This window comes from Ciconia boyciana, chromosome 2 (genome assembly GCF_034638445.1).
Source record: "Ciconia boyciana chromosome 2, ASM3463844v1, whole genome shotgun sequence".
Classification (NCBI taxonomy): Eukaryota; Metazoa; Chordata; class Aves; order Ciconiiformes; family Ciconiidae; genus Ciconia; species Ciconia boyciana.
Genome location: NC_132935.1, coordinates 56,194,323 through 56,211,545, shown reverse-complemented (window position 1 = coordinate 56,211,545; position 17,223 = coordinate 56,194,323). Strand labels below are relative to the sequence as shown.

Below are 17,223 nucleotides of genomic sequence, written 5' to 3'. Positions count from 1 at the left end.
GGGATACCTCTCCTCTCCTTTTTCTTTCACCTATTTTTCACTCTCCATTTCTTTTCAGAAGAGATTTTGATTAATATCTCTTTTAATGAAAAATCCTAATGCCATCTTTGTTTTATCTCTTACTATCCCCTCTTCCTCTGAGACTTCCTGAGTAGTCCTGTCTGCCTGGTTTTAGTACTGCTTCATATTCATTTTCATGCCATCATTCTTTCTGCCTTCCCTGATTACACCAAATTTCTATTTCTACTTTCTAACCTTTATGTTCCCCACACAATGAAAGAAAACCTTTGCTTTGCAAAATATCCCTCACAAAAATCACCTGGAAGATCTCAGTATTGCAATTAACAAACAGATTTAGACAACGTGTTCTAACAATAGTACTGTCAAGAAATGCTGAATAAACACATAAGCTATGTCAAAGAGAAACAAAGCAAAAAAGACCAACCAGATGGCATCCCTTGACCTGAGGGGGGCTTTATCGGTGCGTTCACCTGATCCCAGTTAAGATCATCATCATCTGACTGACTATAGCCACAGGAACTGAGAGGCTCATCAAAGGTACAGCATCCTGTAAAATAAACACAAATATAAAAATTAAATGAGGCATGCAGATAACAAATTATTAATCTCTAATCCTAACAACTGCAACATGATTCAATGCAGGCTGTGTAATTTTTAAATGTCTTTTAATACAAGTGATTATATATATTAATCATCACTTTCTGAGAGGACATAAAACATCCTTGTCAGGAAAACAAAATCCCAAGGGTAAAAGAGCAGATTTAGAACTGCAGACAAATCTTCTCCTATGACACAATCATCAGGTATCAAAAACAAACCAGCAAAATAAAAAGCAGTAAAACTCAGAACATCAAAAGATTGTATGATTAACATTCTTCAGGAAAAACGAACTATTCCATGCCTAAGAACCTACATTTTAGAAGAAAACTGTAAGCATGGGAACATCAGCTCCCATTCCTGTATCTTGGTTTCCAAGTAAGGGAAGGCCTAAATGCTCTCAGGTGTGCTGTGTTGCAAACCAGTACCAGCCTGGGTGCTTGTGGGATCAGCACCTCTGGTACAATATAGCACATCTATCTCAAAATGCCAATCTATGCATAGCTTCAAACTCTCTGAAAGAAAACAGTATTATTTCCTCTCTTTTTCACATTCCCTTCTAAGTAATTTAGAAAAGAACAACATGTTATAAAAGCTCACACTATCCCAAGATGGGACAGGGAAAAGTCTAGTGTCATGAATTTATAAGAATGGAATCTAACATTATCCACAAGAAAATGGGAAAAGCTTTGCTTTTTCCCTTTCATACAGAGGAAACTTTTCCAGCCTTTTTACATAGTTCTCTACAGGAAACTAAACACAGGGTTACAAAATTCTGTTTTCTTTGATGTTCGATGTTTCACTCCGGTGAAGAATGACATCTTTCCTATTCGGGAAAACAAATATAACCCTAGTCACGGATATTTCAGTCCATATTAAAGTAAATTCTGCAGCTGTTCAAACAAAACTAAACTTTAGGGCTATTCATCATCTTTGCTATCTGTCCATAGGCACAGCAGGCATAGCCTTGCCAAGCTGTATTAAAATAGGAACCAAACAAAATCTAGCTTTAAAAAAATACTTTAAAACTCTAAATTTTCCTGGAACATTACAAATGGCATTACAGAATACCTTTATCAAAAAGTATAGGATCATCGAATCATAGAATCTTTTAGGTTGGAAAAGACCTTTAAGACTTTTCGAATAAAACTGTAAGTGTGGGAAAATCAGCTCCCATTCCTGTATCTTGGTTTCCAAGTAAGGGAAGGCCTAGATGCTCCCAGGTGTGCTGCGTTGCAAGGCAGTACCAGCCTGGGTGCTTGTAGGATCAGCACCTCTGGTACGGATCAAGTTCAACCATTAACCTAGCACTGCCAAGTCCAACACTAAACCATGTCCCTAAGCACCACATCTTAAAGCCTTTCAAATACCTCCAGGGATGGTGACTCAACCACTTCCCTGGGCAGCCTGTTCCAATGCTTGACAACCCGTTCAGAGAAGAAATTTTTCCTAATATCCAGTCTAAACCTCCCCTGGCACAACTTGAGGCTGTTTCCTCTTCTCCTATGGCTTGTTACTTGGGAGAAGAGACCAACACCCACCTCTCTACAGCCTCCTTTCAGGTAGTTGTAGAGAGCAATGAGGTCTCCCTTCAGCCTCCTTTTCTCCAGGCTAAACAACCCCAGTTCCCTCAGCTTCTCCTCAGAAGACTTCTGCTCTAGACCCTTCACCAGCTTCGTTGCCCTTCTCTGGATACGCTCCAGCACCTCAATGTCTCTCTTGTAGTGAGGGGCCCAAAACTGAACACCGTATTTGAGGTGTGGCCTCACCAGTGCCAAGTACAGGGGAACAATCACTTCCCTAGTCCTGCTGGCCACGCTATTTCTGATACAAGCTAGGATGTCATTGGCCTTCTTGGCCACCTGGGCACACTGCTGGCTCATATTCAGCCAGCTATCGACCAACGCCCCCAGGTCCTTTTCTTCCGGGCAGCTTTCCAGCCACTCTTCCCCAAGCCTGTAGCATTGCATGGGGTTGTTGTGACCCAAGCGCAGGACCTGGCACTTAGCCTTGTTGAACCTCATACACTTGGCCTTGGCCCATTGATCCAGCCTGTCCAGATCCCTCTGTAGAGCCGTCCTCCCCTGAAGCAGATCAACACTCCCACACAACTTGGTGTCATCTGCAAACTTACTGAGGGTGCACTTGATCCCCCTTGTCCAGATCATTGAAAAGATATTAAACATAACTGTCCCCAACACTGAGCCCTGGGGGACACCGCTTGTGACCAGTTGCCAACTGGATTTAACTCCATTCACCACCACTCTTTGGGCCCGGCCATCCAGCCAGTTCTTTTCCCCAGCGAAGAGTACACCCGTCCAAGCCATGAGCAACCAGTTTCTCCAGGACAATGCTGTGGGAAATGGTGTTAAAGGCTTTACTAAAGTCTACGTAGACAACATCCACAGCCTTCCCCTCATCCACTAAGCAGGTCACCTTGTCATACAAGGAGATCAGGTTAGTCAAGCAGGACCTGCCTTTCATAAACGCACGCTGACTGGGCCTGATCACCTGGTTGTCCTGTACATGCCATGTGATGGCACTCAAGATGATCTGCTCCATAACCTTCCCTGGCACCAAGGTCAGACTGACAGGCCTGTAGTTTCCCAGATCCTCCTTCTGGCCTTTCTTGTAGATGGGCATCATATTTGCTAACCTCCAGTCAGCTGGGACCTCCCCAGTTAGCCAGAACTGCTGATAAATGATGGAAAGTGGCTTGGTGAGCACTTCTGCCAGCTCCCTCAGTACCCTTGGGTGGATCCCATCCAGCCCCATAGACTTGTGTGTGTCTAATGGTTAGCAGATTGCTAACCATTTCCCCTTGGATTATGGGGGCTTCATTCTGCTCTCTGTCTTCCAGCTCAGGGGGCTGAGTACGACAGAACAACAGGTCTTACTAGTAAAGACTGAGGCAAAGAAGGCATTAAGTGCCTCAGCCTTTTCCTCATCCTTTGTCACTATGTTTCCTCCCGCATCCGATAAAGGATGGAGATTCTCCTTAGCCCTCCTTTTGATGCTAATGTATTTATAGAAACATTTTTTACTGTCTTTTATGGCAGTAGCCAGATTAAGTTCTGGGCTGGGCTTTGGCCCTTCTAATTTTCTCCCTGCATAACCTCACAACATCCTTGTAGTCCTCCTGAGTTGCCTGCCCCTTCTTCCAAAGCTCATAAACTCTCCTTTTTTTTTCCCGAGTTCCAGCCAAAGCTCTCTGTTCAGCCAGGCCAGCCTTCTTCCCTGCCGGCTCATCTTTTGGCACATGGGGATGGCCTGCTCCTGTGACTTTAAGATTTCCTCCTTAAAGAATGTCCAGCCTTCCTGGACTCCTTTGCCCTTCAGGACTGCCTCCCAAGGGACTCTGTCAACCAGTCTCCTAAACAGGCCACATTCTGCCCCCGAGAAGTCCAAGGTAGCAGTTCTGCTGACTCTCCTTCTTACTTCTCCAAGAATCGAAAACCCTATTGTTTTGTGATCGCTATGCCCAAGGCAGCCTCCAACCGTCACATCACCCACAAGTCCTTCTCTGATCACAAACAAGAGGTCCAGCGGGGTGCCTTCCCTAGTTGGCTCACTCACCAGCTGTGTCAGGAAGTTCTCTTCCACACACTCCAGGAACCTCCTGGACTGTTTCCTCTCTGCTGTATTGTATTTCCAGCAGACATCTGGAAAGTTGAAGTCCCCCACGAGAACAAGGGCTAGTGATCGTGAGGCTTCTCCCAGCTGCTTATAGAATATTTCGTCTGTCTCTTCATCCTGGATGGGTGGTCTATTGTCATAGATTCCCACCACAATATCTGCCTTGTTGGCCTTCCCCCTGATTCTTACCCATAAACACTCAACCCTATCATCACCATCATCAAGCTCTAGACAGACTATCAAAACACTCCCTAACATACAGGGCTACCCCACTGCCTCTCCTTCCTTGCCTATCCCTTCGGAAGAGTTTATAGCCATCCATGGCAGCACTCCAGTTGTGTGAGTCATCCCACCATGTTTCCGTGATGGCAACTATAAGATAAGGATGTAAGTAGGATAACAGAAGACAAAATTTCATTATACCTGACAAACTTCACCTAACTGAAGTCCAGCCTTCCTAATAGCTAGTACCAGTTTATATCTGAGATTCGTGACAAGCACTTTGCAAGCATATAATCTCCAAAAGAAATTAATTTCATATGCAATCACCAAATAATTTTGGGTTTTGTTCTCTTACAGTGACATTGGTCTTTATAGACATATCATGTTTGCCCTACCCTTGTATACAGGTCATCCTATACTGTTCTCTGTTCTTAAGTATTTTTCTATAGGAAGTCTTCGTTAGCTCTAGGTATATCAGGGAAATTGGCACCTCTGGACACTGCATCTTTCTGTACAATTTTAAGTGCACAAGGTTCAATTAGATAACTCAGTGGGAGCAGAAAACCCATTAAAGAACTTGCAACTCCAAACTCTAATATTTCACCTCAATGATACCAACAGATATAAATTATCTCTCCCCTAAAGTTAAACAAATTCAGAAATACAAGACTTTGTATAAAGTATATAAAATAACATCTGCAACATTTCCAGTGGGAAGGCTTAGAAAATTAGGCAGTCATTTACACATTTGTTCTAGTGCTTGCATAAATATTACTTCAAACGTCATAAAATACACCACAAGCTAAGTTTCAGACACAAAAGCAAAACATCAACTTTCACAGACCTGTTTGTGCTTTTTTATAAAAAATAGAAAAAAACCCAAAACCACAGGTGAAGCAAAAGGTAGCTTCCTTGCAAAGGTACTGCAAATGATACTAGGACATAAATTTAAATATCAAGTTATGCAGTGTGCAGCGTAGTCAAATTTGGCAAAAAAATATACACCCAAATAAAACCTGGCATAAATCAGGGGTTACAATTCAAACACAGGACTAATGAATGTATGGAACAGCTCCCATACCTCATTACATCATACGTATCTCTAGCTATAAGAAGACATAGGAAAGTTTAAGGTGTTCTTGCTCAAATCCAGAAGCGCAGCTAAGTGCTGCAAAATGTCCAATACTGGAAAAAAGGGAAGAGTTTGTGATTCCAGATGGTTAGTAAAGGCTTCTCCCCTTCTCACTAGTTAGGACGATGCCAAAAAAGTGGCTAACTAGAACAACAGTTCTACTTGTCTAGACCATTTGTCTGTCAACACAGGACCGTTTCTCACTGTTTGTTTTTCTTCATTTCTCTTGCGAGTCGATAGCTAAATCACTCTGTCAGGTTTTCTTTTTTTTTTTCCTTTTATCTTTGCCATTTACATCCTTCAAACCTTTGTGAATTTACTATCTTATCACTTTCTCAAAATGGGTATCTAATCTTCACATCTGCTATAGGAAGAGTTTAAAAGGAAGTTTTGAACTTCCATTCCTAAATCACTTCCACCCACAACTCATAACCAAACTGTAGCAAGTATTACTATGAACAATCAAACTCCACAGCCACCCATCCAGAGAACTGACCAGCATACATAAGATCTTTAACAGCACAGATGCCAAGCCATGTTTCTTTCTACAGCCAGCACTAAGGATAAGATGAATACTAATGAAAGCTTTTTGCACAGTCATGAATTTTTGGAAAGTCTTCTGCAGATTAAAATAGCATACATGGCATATATAAGTGTTGGAAGTATAGACAAGTTTATAGACTGAACTAAGAATAACACAGAACATCTTACTAGAACAACAACAACAAAAAATTAGCTTAGCCAAATTATCCAAGTAACAATTACTATAAATCAAGAGTCATCAACAGTCCTAATGGCTTATGCCTGCTCCCCAAAGTTCTGACCCTCACATCTGACTGTATCACAAATAAGATGAAGCTCTTTAGAAACAGGTCATGACATTTGACAAAACCCTACATTTGCATCTACTCAAGCCCTCCTGCCTTCTTCTGCAGTGCTTTCCCTATTTTCTAGTCATGATGCTCTTACTGTACAACATTTCCACTTAAAAAGTTATCCACATACGAAATCAACAAGGGGTAGTAAAATCTGAAAAATTATCAGTGGTCTTTAATGTCTCACATCATCACACTGTTTTGAAACATGAGCCACGGCCAAGATAGGCACTTGTTTATAATCAGCTAGCACACTTGAAAAATTCTGCCCATTGTTGCTATTAGAATTTATAATAACAATCAAAATACATATTGTCTGCTATATAGTTTAATCAAGCAAAGCATTTCCCTGCCTGTTATACTGGCATTACATTTGGATAACCGAACTGTGTTTTAAGGATTAATTCTCTGCTGACTGAAATATTTATAAGTAAAACAGGAGATACACATCCCATTAAGATTCTTTGGCTTATGATACATTTTATAGATATTTTTTGGATTCCTAAGGAATTGAATTGACAGATGCACAAGATGCAACAGTCTATTACAGCCTATGGTTCTTTCAACTGCAATTATCCATTTAACCATCATGAATCCAGTCCAATATAACTATGCCATTGTCCAAACGTAGTCCTTTTTGCACATTTCTATTTTCATTTGGTTAAATTACTTTAGGTCTTGAAAAATTTATGAGCTTAAATGAGGAATATAATTTAAGATGAAAGCAACCAATTAAAGTAAATGGGAAAAAGAATATACTATATTTTTCCTCATGTGAATAAAGTTTTATTCAAAGTATTCTGTGTGTTACAGACTATAACTACAACATCTGTTACGAAGTATTCTCCAAGAAAACCTTACCAAAAGTACAATAACAGAAGACAAAAATCGGTTAAGTGACAAAAACTAACATAGAAAAAAGTTCAAGTTACGCTGGACACTGCTTTATTTTTGTTGGTCTTATATACTGCAAAGATCTCAGATCAATATGCACTTTCTATCAGAAATTTGCTGCCAAATGTACAAGTGCTAAAACTTGTAATGCTTATGAGTATCAATGCTAGCATTGGCAGGGGACATATGTGCATACTGGAACTGATACAAGGACCCTGCTTTGGTATAAAATATATTTTTTCTTTACAGCAAAACCCTGTGGTTTCTGGTCTGCCATAGTACCATGAATTCTGTTGCAGAATAGGTGAACTCAGAAGATGAGTTTACTGAATCCCACATTTTATTAGTAGTATTCTTTATCTCATTTTAAAAGTATTCTAAATTCTGTTGTCTCTGTATTTTCAGTTTCATACTCGAAATGTATTTATGTTGATTAACTCTAAGTACGACATAGCTATTCTTTGAAACAGAAATAAAGATTTTGATACCTGACCCAAAAGCAGGGTGTCTAGATCACATGCGGTATCAGGGGGCTTTGGTAATGCAGTGCAAGATTAACCTCCTATTAGGCAACAGATCTTTTCTTTCTGTCTATAAAAAAAAGGAGCCTCTACCCAAACCAAGAATATACCATTCCTCAGCCAGCCGCATTCCCTCCTGTCCTCCTGACCATCCCTGCATCCAGCAGCAACGGACCGAGCACATCACCTGGACAACATACCAAGGCAAATGAAAAGTGAAATAAATGAATACTGTGACAAACTGCAATTGTTAAGCTCGACTGGACTGTGAATAAGTCAGCTTTCATCCCCAAGGGTTACTACTCAGGAGGATGAGGCAGCATTATGGTGCTGCCTTGTGCTTCCTTTTACATTTTTTAAGTTGTAGATTTCGGGGCAATCATCCTATCTAGACACTCTCACGACAATTAGAAAACGATGTGAGAAACACAGCATTAGGAAAACGGGATCCTGAGCCCCTAAGCTGACAAACCATCAAATCAGAGAATAAACAACTATTCCTTTGGGGGCAGGTAAGAAGTCATAGAGTGGAAAATAAAAAGCCATTCCCAATTAAAAACTGGCTAACAGAGAAAGCAAAAGTGGGAATCAGTGGACAATTTTTAATGTAAAAAAATTTAAATACTGTCTCTAAACCTGTACAACAGGTCTGGCCTGCTGTATAACTTTTATTAAAGATAGGGTGATGACAGAAATTGCTTAATACAAAACTGTTTACCTCTGAAATCAATAAATGGTTGAGCCAATAAAGCTTCAAGTAAACTAATTACAGCTACATAAATGGACGGTTTAAGGAACATATTAGAAACTGGACATAACGGCCTGTCTGGATTCTGCTTTGTGCGTAGATTCTCAGCAAAAAAAGGCTCTACCTGCCCTTTCAAAGGTGTTACAGCATTACACATTAAAAGGACTTTCCAGACATGCTAGCTCAGAGATAGCTAGCAAAAGAAACTCTTCTCTGTGTGCCTCCAAAGTGCACGCAGAGCTGCCATGTATCTGCAGTGACATACACACACCAAAAATTCTTACCCAGGCTTTACAAGTGAGCTTTCAACAGTGGGTAGTCTGTTTTAAAACAGAACATTTATTATCTCTCAAAATATACCAAGTTTTTGATTTATGCTAGAGGCAAGTGTTCAGAGCTATAAAATAATACTCTAATCTAGATTACTGGTCAGGCAGTCTGAAAAAACATATGCTGCATAATTTAAAACAGTATCTACATTTTGTCAAGTCTGCATATGCGCGGGGGTGAGGGAGAAGAGCAAGAGGGAACAGATTTTACAATTAAAGAACTTCTCTGATTGCGGCTGTGCTCAGAAAGGGTTTTGAAAAAGGTAGAGGATGGAAGAATTATCTGGAAAAATCTCATGAGCCAGAGCAAAGATGATGAGGTAAAAGGATGTACTTTGCAACTAAGAAAGGCCAGATATTAATTCTGACTGTAAGGGCGAATAACAGACGGAAAATGATAGCAAATTGTGCTAAGATATGTGGAAAAGTGGTATGAGAGTGCTAGAGTTGGGAATTCACGGACCCAATTCCAGCAGTATCACAGGTGATAACAGTATACAGAAAAAAATCATTTTGGGTAAACATTTGTAGCTGTTATTTATGAGACTTCAAAAGCTCACCACGTGTTCACAAACCATTTACAATTGTTCTCTCTGTTCTCCCTCCACTTACCTGACAGAAACTGAATCAACACAAATGTCTCCAAAAACGTTTCAGTTTTGGTGACACGGGACACTGTAGCAAAGTTGCATTTTATGGAAGACATATCTGTCAGTTCTAACTTCCCCTGGAAACCTGCCCACATTTAGGCAAATAAAATGTTTTCTAAAAAATTAGACTTGCCTAACAGATACTGAGAATAATTCCAAATTTGAGTTCCCAGACTCTAGTGAAAAGCCCTGAAAAAAAGGAACAATTTCCTCTCAAAATGTGCATTTAAACTGCTTTTAGATACCAAGACATAGGAAGGAACAGACACCACTCACCAAGGATAAAAGACAAGACATTGAATAAGGGCTCCTAAAATAAATATCACCCATCCTGTGTAAGCAAATAATATCCATACATTTGTGTCATTTTTATATCAGTGAATATTTATGAGGCCCATGGGAAAACAGGAGCACATTAACACTCTGTGAGCAAACTTATTTCTGGGATTTTTTTAATGCCAGGGTGTTTGATTTTGCAATATTAGTCATAGCTTTTCTTAATGTATGGCATGGATTATATGGGCAAGTGTACATGTATGCTTACATACACAAATTATATCCCTGCTGCATCCTGCTGCAAATTATATCCCATGCAGTTGTCATTAATTAGAACACATTACCAAAAGAAATATTTGAGTGCTCAATCCAATAAAGAAAGTACAGGATTTTGTAGAAATGTATTTAGGAAAACCTATTTTGAAAGGTATTATTAAAACAAGCATATTTGAAAAAGTTATTTGGATTTTATGCTTTAGTAATAGGGAAAGATGATATTCTGGGTGTTAAAACTACTAGCTGGTCTTCCAGTCCAACACAAGTTAATACTAAAAGAGACATTCCTTGTACAAATAGCTGCTATGGCTAAATTTTAGTGGTTGGGGGGTTTTTGGTGGTTTGTGTGGTTTTCTCTTTTGGGGTTTTTTTAGTTTTCATTTCATTTTGTATACATATTGTTGCACCTTTTTAATTATTAATTTAATGCTTAAATTGAGTTCCAGATCAGGGAATTCACTTTACAAATGTAATAAATATTGTTATGATAACTTTTTTGAAAGAAAGCCTTATTAAAAAAAAATCTCCATATGATAAGTACTTCGGAATGACTTTTCAAGAACAACTAAAAGTCCAATTTGTAACATATGTTTAACCTACAGATGTATATAGCTTATTAAAAAGATCACATTGGGCATACCACTTGCAAAAGGGAGACGGGTGATGTACATGTGTTTTGGAGCTGACTCAACCTGCCGAAACTCTGGACTGTGGTCAAAACCATTACAAAAATAAATAAATAAAAGGCAGATCCCCCATATGTTTTGTATCTTGTTTATCACAAATACATGACAAAACCATGCTTCAAAATGCATAAGTCTCTTGTATAAACTGCCTGAAACATTTCAACATAAAGCTTTGACCTACAAATAACTAACAAATGGAACCTTCTTTTCACATACTTAAAATAGAATTAAAAATTCAAAAGATACTCTGACAGTAGAATAAGCCTCCTGAGAAAAACAAAAATGCAAGTGAACACCTCTTTCACATAGTTTATATCATAGGATTCACTTAATTTATTTTTATAGCTACCACCCAGGAGTGCACAAAACCCCTTTATTAAATGTGTAAAAGCATTCAGTCATCTTGGTTGGCAAAGAAAGCAGATGCTACAGAACAAAGATGTGGGAGAGGTATTTTTTTCCCCATTTACTTGAAATGGAGACTAGTAAGGACATACTGGGAGGGCAGGAAACAGACGTACATACTGCAGTAATATATACACACAGTAAGAATTGGGTATACTTTATTTTGACAAGCTAACATGCAGTACCTCTTAAAGGACTTGAAACACCTCCTCTGTTTTGAAAAACCACAGTAAAACACATAACAAAGTTTTCTGTACTCTTTCCTAGGGAAGAAAAGAAAGAAGGTAATTTTCAGTCTAGCTCCTAGGCCATACATTAGCCAGTTGCAACTTTGAAGCAGCACTCTGCAGCACTTCACCCTTCTGTCAGCCAAGGGACAAAATACATGCCATAGGTACCTCTTCTCCACTCAGCGTCTATTTGTGATTTCTTATGTTGGTAACAGAAGCTGCCCCTATTAATTTAATTATTATGTAGAATGCCTCTATCCATTCCTCACCTGGATTTTATTGCAATTTTACCTTCACTTCTCCTTTCAGTTCACTGAGGAGAGCTATCACCAAAACATGCCCAAGCATGTGCAGCTGGCATTAAAAAGAAAACATCTAAACATAGTAAGAAATTACTAATTGGATTTCTTTTCTTTCCTGGTTTCATTTGCTCCTATAGAGCTACCAAGGCCTAGAGGCAAAATCCTAAATTGTTTCCTTACGTAAGGTGCTGCCCTGACAAAGGGTAAGCTCAAGAATCACTCACCATTAATCTCTCAGTATGGTATTTACAAGGCATGTAAGCAGTTGCGTTGAACTGCTGAAGATAGGCAAATTTCAACAAAAAGAAAGAAGACAGCTATCTGCTTTCAGGAGCTTCATATTAATTCCACTTTTTTAATTGATTATCCTAAAAACTACTTACTTCTTTTCATTTCACCTCACTTGAGTACCCCAGCATCTTCCTATATCACTAAAATACAGCACAGTAGAGCTGCCCCAGAAAGATTTGTCCAGGGGAGGGGAGAGGAGAGCAGGGGAAAGCATTTGGGAAACAGTACAAAACCTCACAGATTATATTCAAGAAAGAAATGTATATACTGGAAAATCTCAGATGAAATAAAATGCAATTCAGAAGGAAGGAAAAAAATAGGGTGCGGATATTCAGTCTTTTTTTTCCCCCAGCTGGGAGGAAGGGATTGAAATGTATGCCTTGCAGCCAAAATCTGTCATAATAAAGGGTCTGCTCACACCGACACTTTATTTAAAACACAGTGTAACCTAAGAAACATACAATTATCAAGACTGTGATTACAAGACCACACCAGACCATTTCTCTAACACCCGTTCAGGAAACACTGTATTAGATTTTCAGTTTGTCAGGAGGACAAACCTTTTCATGCTACATCCATCCTAGGGCTCTGGGGAAATACAGCCTAATAAAAGACAGTCAAACCACCTTTTCCACAACCAGCTCTGCCATCCATTGAACTCACAAAGCCATTAAGTTCCTGATCCCAATGTAATCTGATTTTCACTAAGGCACTTTTTAATAACTTTGACAAATAGCACTTCCTTCTTACAATTACTAAAATCCAACATCTTCATTCTTAGTTAGAAATTATGCTATTCAATTATCCCCGCAAAAGTTTTTCCCCACGTTGTAATGGATGTGCATGAATGAATGGATGTGAATGAAGGCAAGAATAAGCAACACAGTAAGCAACCACTGTTCTTTTGTCTATGGTTGTGCCAAGAGTCATACAAGTTTTCACAAAACAAATCAGCTTTCAGCTGCATTTCATGCTATGAGACTATGAGAAAAAGACTATGTTGCTTCAACGCATTTATCACATAAATTTACAATTCAGATTGAGCTAAAGAACACTTGCTCTGGCTGAACAAACCACAGTGTTACTTCATAGGTCAAAGTCGCTTTGTTCATTCCTTGCTTTACAGTGTTAGGTAAATGGACAGACATCGACGAACAACCCTCATGCTGTCATAGAATAATCAAAGCTATGATATTTTAAATTACTTTAACTACTGTATAACTACTATAACTGTATCTGTTAACAGCACAGATTATATCACAATAAGAAGCAAATAAGAAGCTAAGTTCTGATTTTAAAGCTCAGTATCATTATGTTTTTCTAAGGTCAATAAATACAACAGTGTAAAATAGTTCAAAGACTTGGAATAGGTAAAGTCAGTTCTAAGACAATGGGCCCACAGCAAAATTTAGGATACCACAGCTGGACTGCTAGTACAATGTAGAATATCCTCTAAGTGAACCCCAAGACTCATTTCTTTCCTGGCTTCCACAACTTTTACAGGCAGTTAATACTGCCTCTGAAGTTATCAGGTAGCAGGACTGAAGACAACCTGTTTTATCAAATCCAATTTTGATAGCTGAAAGATTATCATTTCATCCAACTATCAGAACATTCTGACATGAGTAAATTTTTTGGGTTTGTTTGTTTGTTTTTTTTCCTGTTGTTAAAAAACTACTATAATATCCTATTTATCTACATATAAAGGGATTTCACTGAGAAACCTGACAGCATTTTTCTCATCTCCCAGTTGAGCTTTTAAAATATATCTTCACCTTTAAACTCTTCAAGCTAAAAAACACAAGTGTACTTGAACCTCAGTCATTCTCCCTGGTGCTGCCCATTTTTAGTGAGCCTCTTGTCTTTACAGCTCCCAGAAGACAGACTCCACAAAGCAATCTCAGGTGATGTGAAACCAATGCTCGATGCTTCTCCAAACCCCTGTCTTTTTGAGCCTGAAATCTTCCTGCTAAACCCATATGGGACTGATGGGCCATTTCAGTCAAACCCAATTTCACTTATTTATCACAAGCCCCCACTTAGAAACTCTACTGTGGATTGCTTGTATGCACAATCTGTTTTCCAGCTTTGAACTTTAAAAAGGATTTAAGCAGTCAATCTCAATATCATTATAAACCCAACGTGCATTACTTGACTATTGATTGTGAGAAAATAAAAGTTTGAAGCTTGATTTCAGGGCTAATCTTTCCATTTGTTTGATGAGTTCTGCAGTTGTTACAGAACACTTAGTGCATCCTGTTAGGTAACAGCATATTGAGCTTGGATGAGAAATCCAGACTATTTACAACACACTTCTAGCTTTAAGTAAAGAACAAAGGCAGTGTTAGCTTTGCTGGTCTCGGAGGCTTTTCAGCTATACCACAATTAAAAAACCAAAACAAAACACTAAACATTTCTGTATAAAGGATTCCACAACCTTAAAATATTTTCACAAAACTAATAATGTTAAGGTGGATTTTATATTTCTTCTGCCTGATACATCAAAATTCAATATATTCTGTCCAAATCTAGACTTTTATATTCTACTTCATCAATGGATAGAGCAAATGAAAAAATAGGACAGGACACATTGGTATTCATTCTATTTGTTATCAGACTGTCTTACAAATGGTATTTTTCCCTATAAATTTTAAGTGAAATAGTTTATCATCTAATTAAATGAGCTGTTTATGTTCTGAATTTTAATGTGTGTGTACTGAGACATTTGAGAACAAATGCCATTAAAAAAAATTTATACATGGAAAGAATTCAAATAGATATTGAAGCCCATGGAGCCCCTTCCCTGCCTGCTAATCGAAGAATTCCCCCATACCTTTTTTTTTTTTTTTTTTTTTTTTTTAAATCTCCGTGTTTTCTGCTGCATTTAATCTGGGGGCTTTCCTTCAGGTGAGAAAGGCTGATACTCATTTTGTTTTGCTTTTTAAAGTTACTGTGTGTGCGTTTTCCCATGCAGTGACTACGAACTGCTACAGATGCATCCCAAACCATTTAGTTCTATGATACAGCTCTAGCTACTTGATCAATAATTCAGGAAAATGTTCATCTCGATTTAGTTACTACTGTCAGTACAACCCTTTGTGCCTGGATGAAAAGAGAGCAGGACCTCCATCTGGAGGTTTTACCTGTGCTGCTCAATGAATTAACCTGTAGGAGGTGTCACAGTGATGAAGCAGTCAAAAACCTCCAGCAGGCAACTTCATCACATGGGTAATTAGTTCACTACATCAATAACGCCTCCAGTCGTTAGCAGCGCCAAGGCTGAATCCCTGGTCTGCTTGTTAAATTCAGTCAGCACAACAGGCTTTCACTGTGCTACAGGTATAAATAACTTTCTATTTTTAAATGTAGTTAGCTACTGCTTCCCCCCCCCCCCCTCATTTTTAGTCATTATCTCTTGCAATAAATCATACTTTATTTCATTCATCAGGTCTATAACCTCCACCCAGAAGAAGAAATAATTAATTTTAGAAACCTCTGACATTTCACAAGGTCTGATCAACTATAAGAGAGACCCATATTTGAGAGTATTAAAAACACTACCACTGCAACATTGACATGCCCAAGCTCATATGACCCAAAGAGTGAACCCTTGAATCTTCTACATAGCAGAACAGGGTGCTAGTGCTACATTACCTGGATAAAATAATTACTTCCAGTTCTTGCTTATAAGAGGATTAAATCAGCACTAAACTCGCTTAAATGTTGTACCACAACAAAAAGACAAATCAAGGCCACACAGAGCTTCACGCTTTCTAACCCTGTAGAAACCATTTCAGGTCTGCATGCAAGTGACTGTAGGATCTAAGTACTGGGAAATGCAAGGACTCTCAGGTCGATTCAAGTATCCTTAGTTTACCTTTACTTACTTACAGACAAAAAATAAACAGTTGAGCTTCTGGGGCAATTTTCTTCTTATGTAAATGCATCTTACTTAAGTGTTTAAAAATCTTAATAAAAGTTATGTTTGGCCTCTATTTTTGAGGCAGCCAATAGGTCTAAAGACTTCAATGGGTGCTAGGAGTTGTGCGTCAAGTGTCAATGCCATCCAAATACAGGGATATTTCAAGAGGATGCAAGACATTCATACATTCATCTGCCATCACCCAGTCTAACCCAATGTACAGCACAGACCTCAGGACTTAGAGTAATTAATCTCTGCCTGAACCAGAGCACATCTTTTAGTGACATATACAATCACAGATTTTAAACATTTTAAATCATAAAGGTGCCAGAGTTACTGAGCTAACTGCATTCTCTTCTTTAATAATCTATTTGAGCACCATTTCAGGTCTTAGCTCTCAACTCTGTTCATGGGTGGAATTCGCTATTTCTCCCACTGTCATATCAAATCATGGACTGCAGTCCTGCAGCCTACTGTCAGCCAGCCTGCCCTGTTCACATCTTGCAGTTTGGAGCCAAGGGTGCCAGCCGACAACTAAACAGCTTGGAAAAGCAAAGTATTGTTTGTTCAGGTTAAACACATACTAGAAAAGGAGTTTAACACAGTAAGTCAGTGTCTTTTGCATGGGGTTTTTTTCCATAATGTTTAACACTCCTAGGACTTGGAGGTATAATTCTTTTTTCTTTTTTTTTTTTTAAACTTACTTCACAAAATGCCTCTCTCCCCCTCCCTATCGGTGCTGTACAGATCCTGACAATTAGTTGAATCCTTCTCACTTCAGCAAACGTTCCTAACTGGTTACAGCCCTTTGAAGTACTGCTCCCATGAACTAGTAAGACAGTCCTCTTTTCAGCTTCAGGTGTGGAAGCATGATGCTCCCCTACAATTGTCTCCTGGTATTAATTTGAAGATTATGCATCTATAGCTATTGTGTCCTCTTCCTGTTTGTCTCCCTCTCTGAAAGAAGCATTTGGACAGAATAATCCAGTTACCACAACAACATCATCTCAAACATGCCACTTAAATGCATTTGTAAAATTACTTCTCAGCATTTTTAGGTTCTTGAATCACAGAAGGGTTGAGGTTGGAAGGGACCTCTGCAGGTCATCTCATGTCCCCCACCCCAAACTTGGGCAACCTAGAGCAGTGGTCTCCAAAGTGGGGTGCATGCAAGACAATCCATTGGGGTGTGGGAAGAAAATATTAGACT

General features: G+C 38.9%; 1 protein-coding gene across 10 annotated transcripts in view; it reads right to left on the bottom strand.

Annotated features, from left to right (window-relative positions):
* Nucleotides 1-17,223, bottom strand: part of PTPRM (protein tyrosine phosphatase receptor type M) — a 489,233-nt gene that overhangs the window by 373,325 nt on the left and 98,685 nt on the right. For 9 of the 10 annotated variants that reach the window (XM_072852716.1, XM_072852718.1, XM_072852723.1 and 6 more), the window contains exon 2: nucleotides 446-568. In XM_072852716.1, the coding sequence (XP_072708817.1) occupies nucleotides 446-568 (123 nt within the window). The remainder of the gene's footprint in view (nucleotides 1-445; nucleotides 569-17,223) is intronic. The other variant, XM_072852717.1, reaches the window with a different exon arrangement.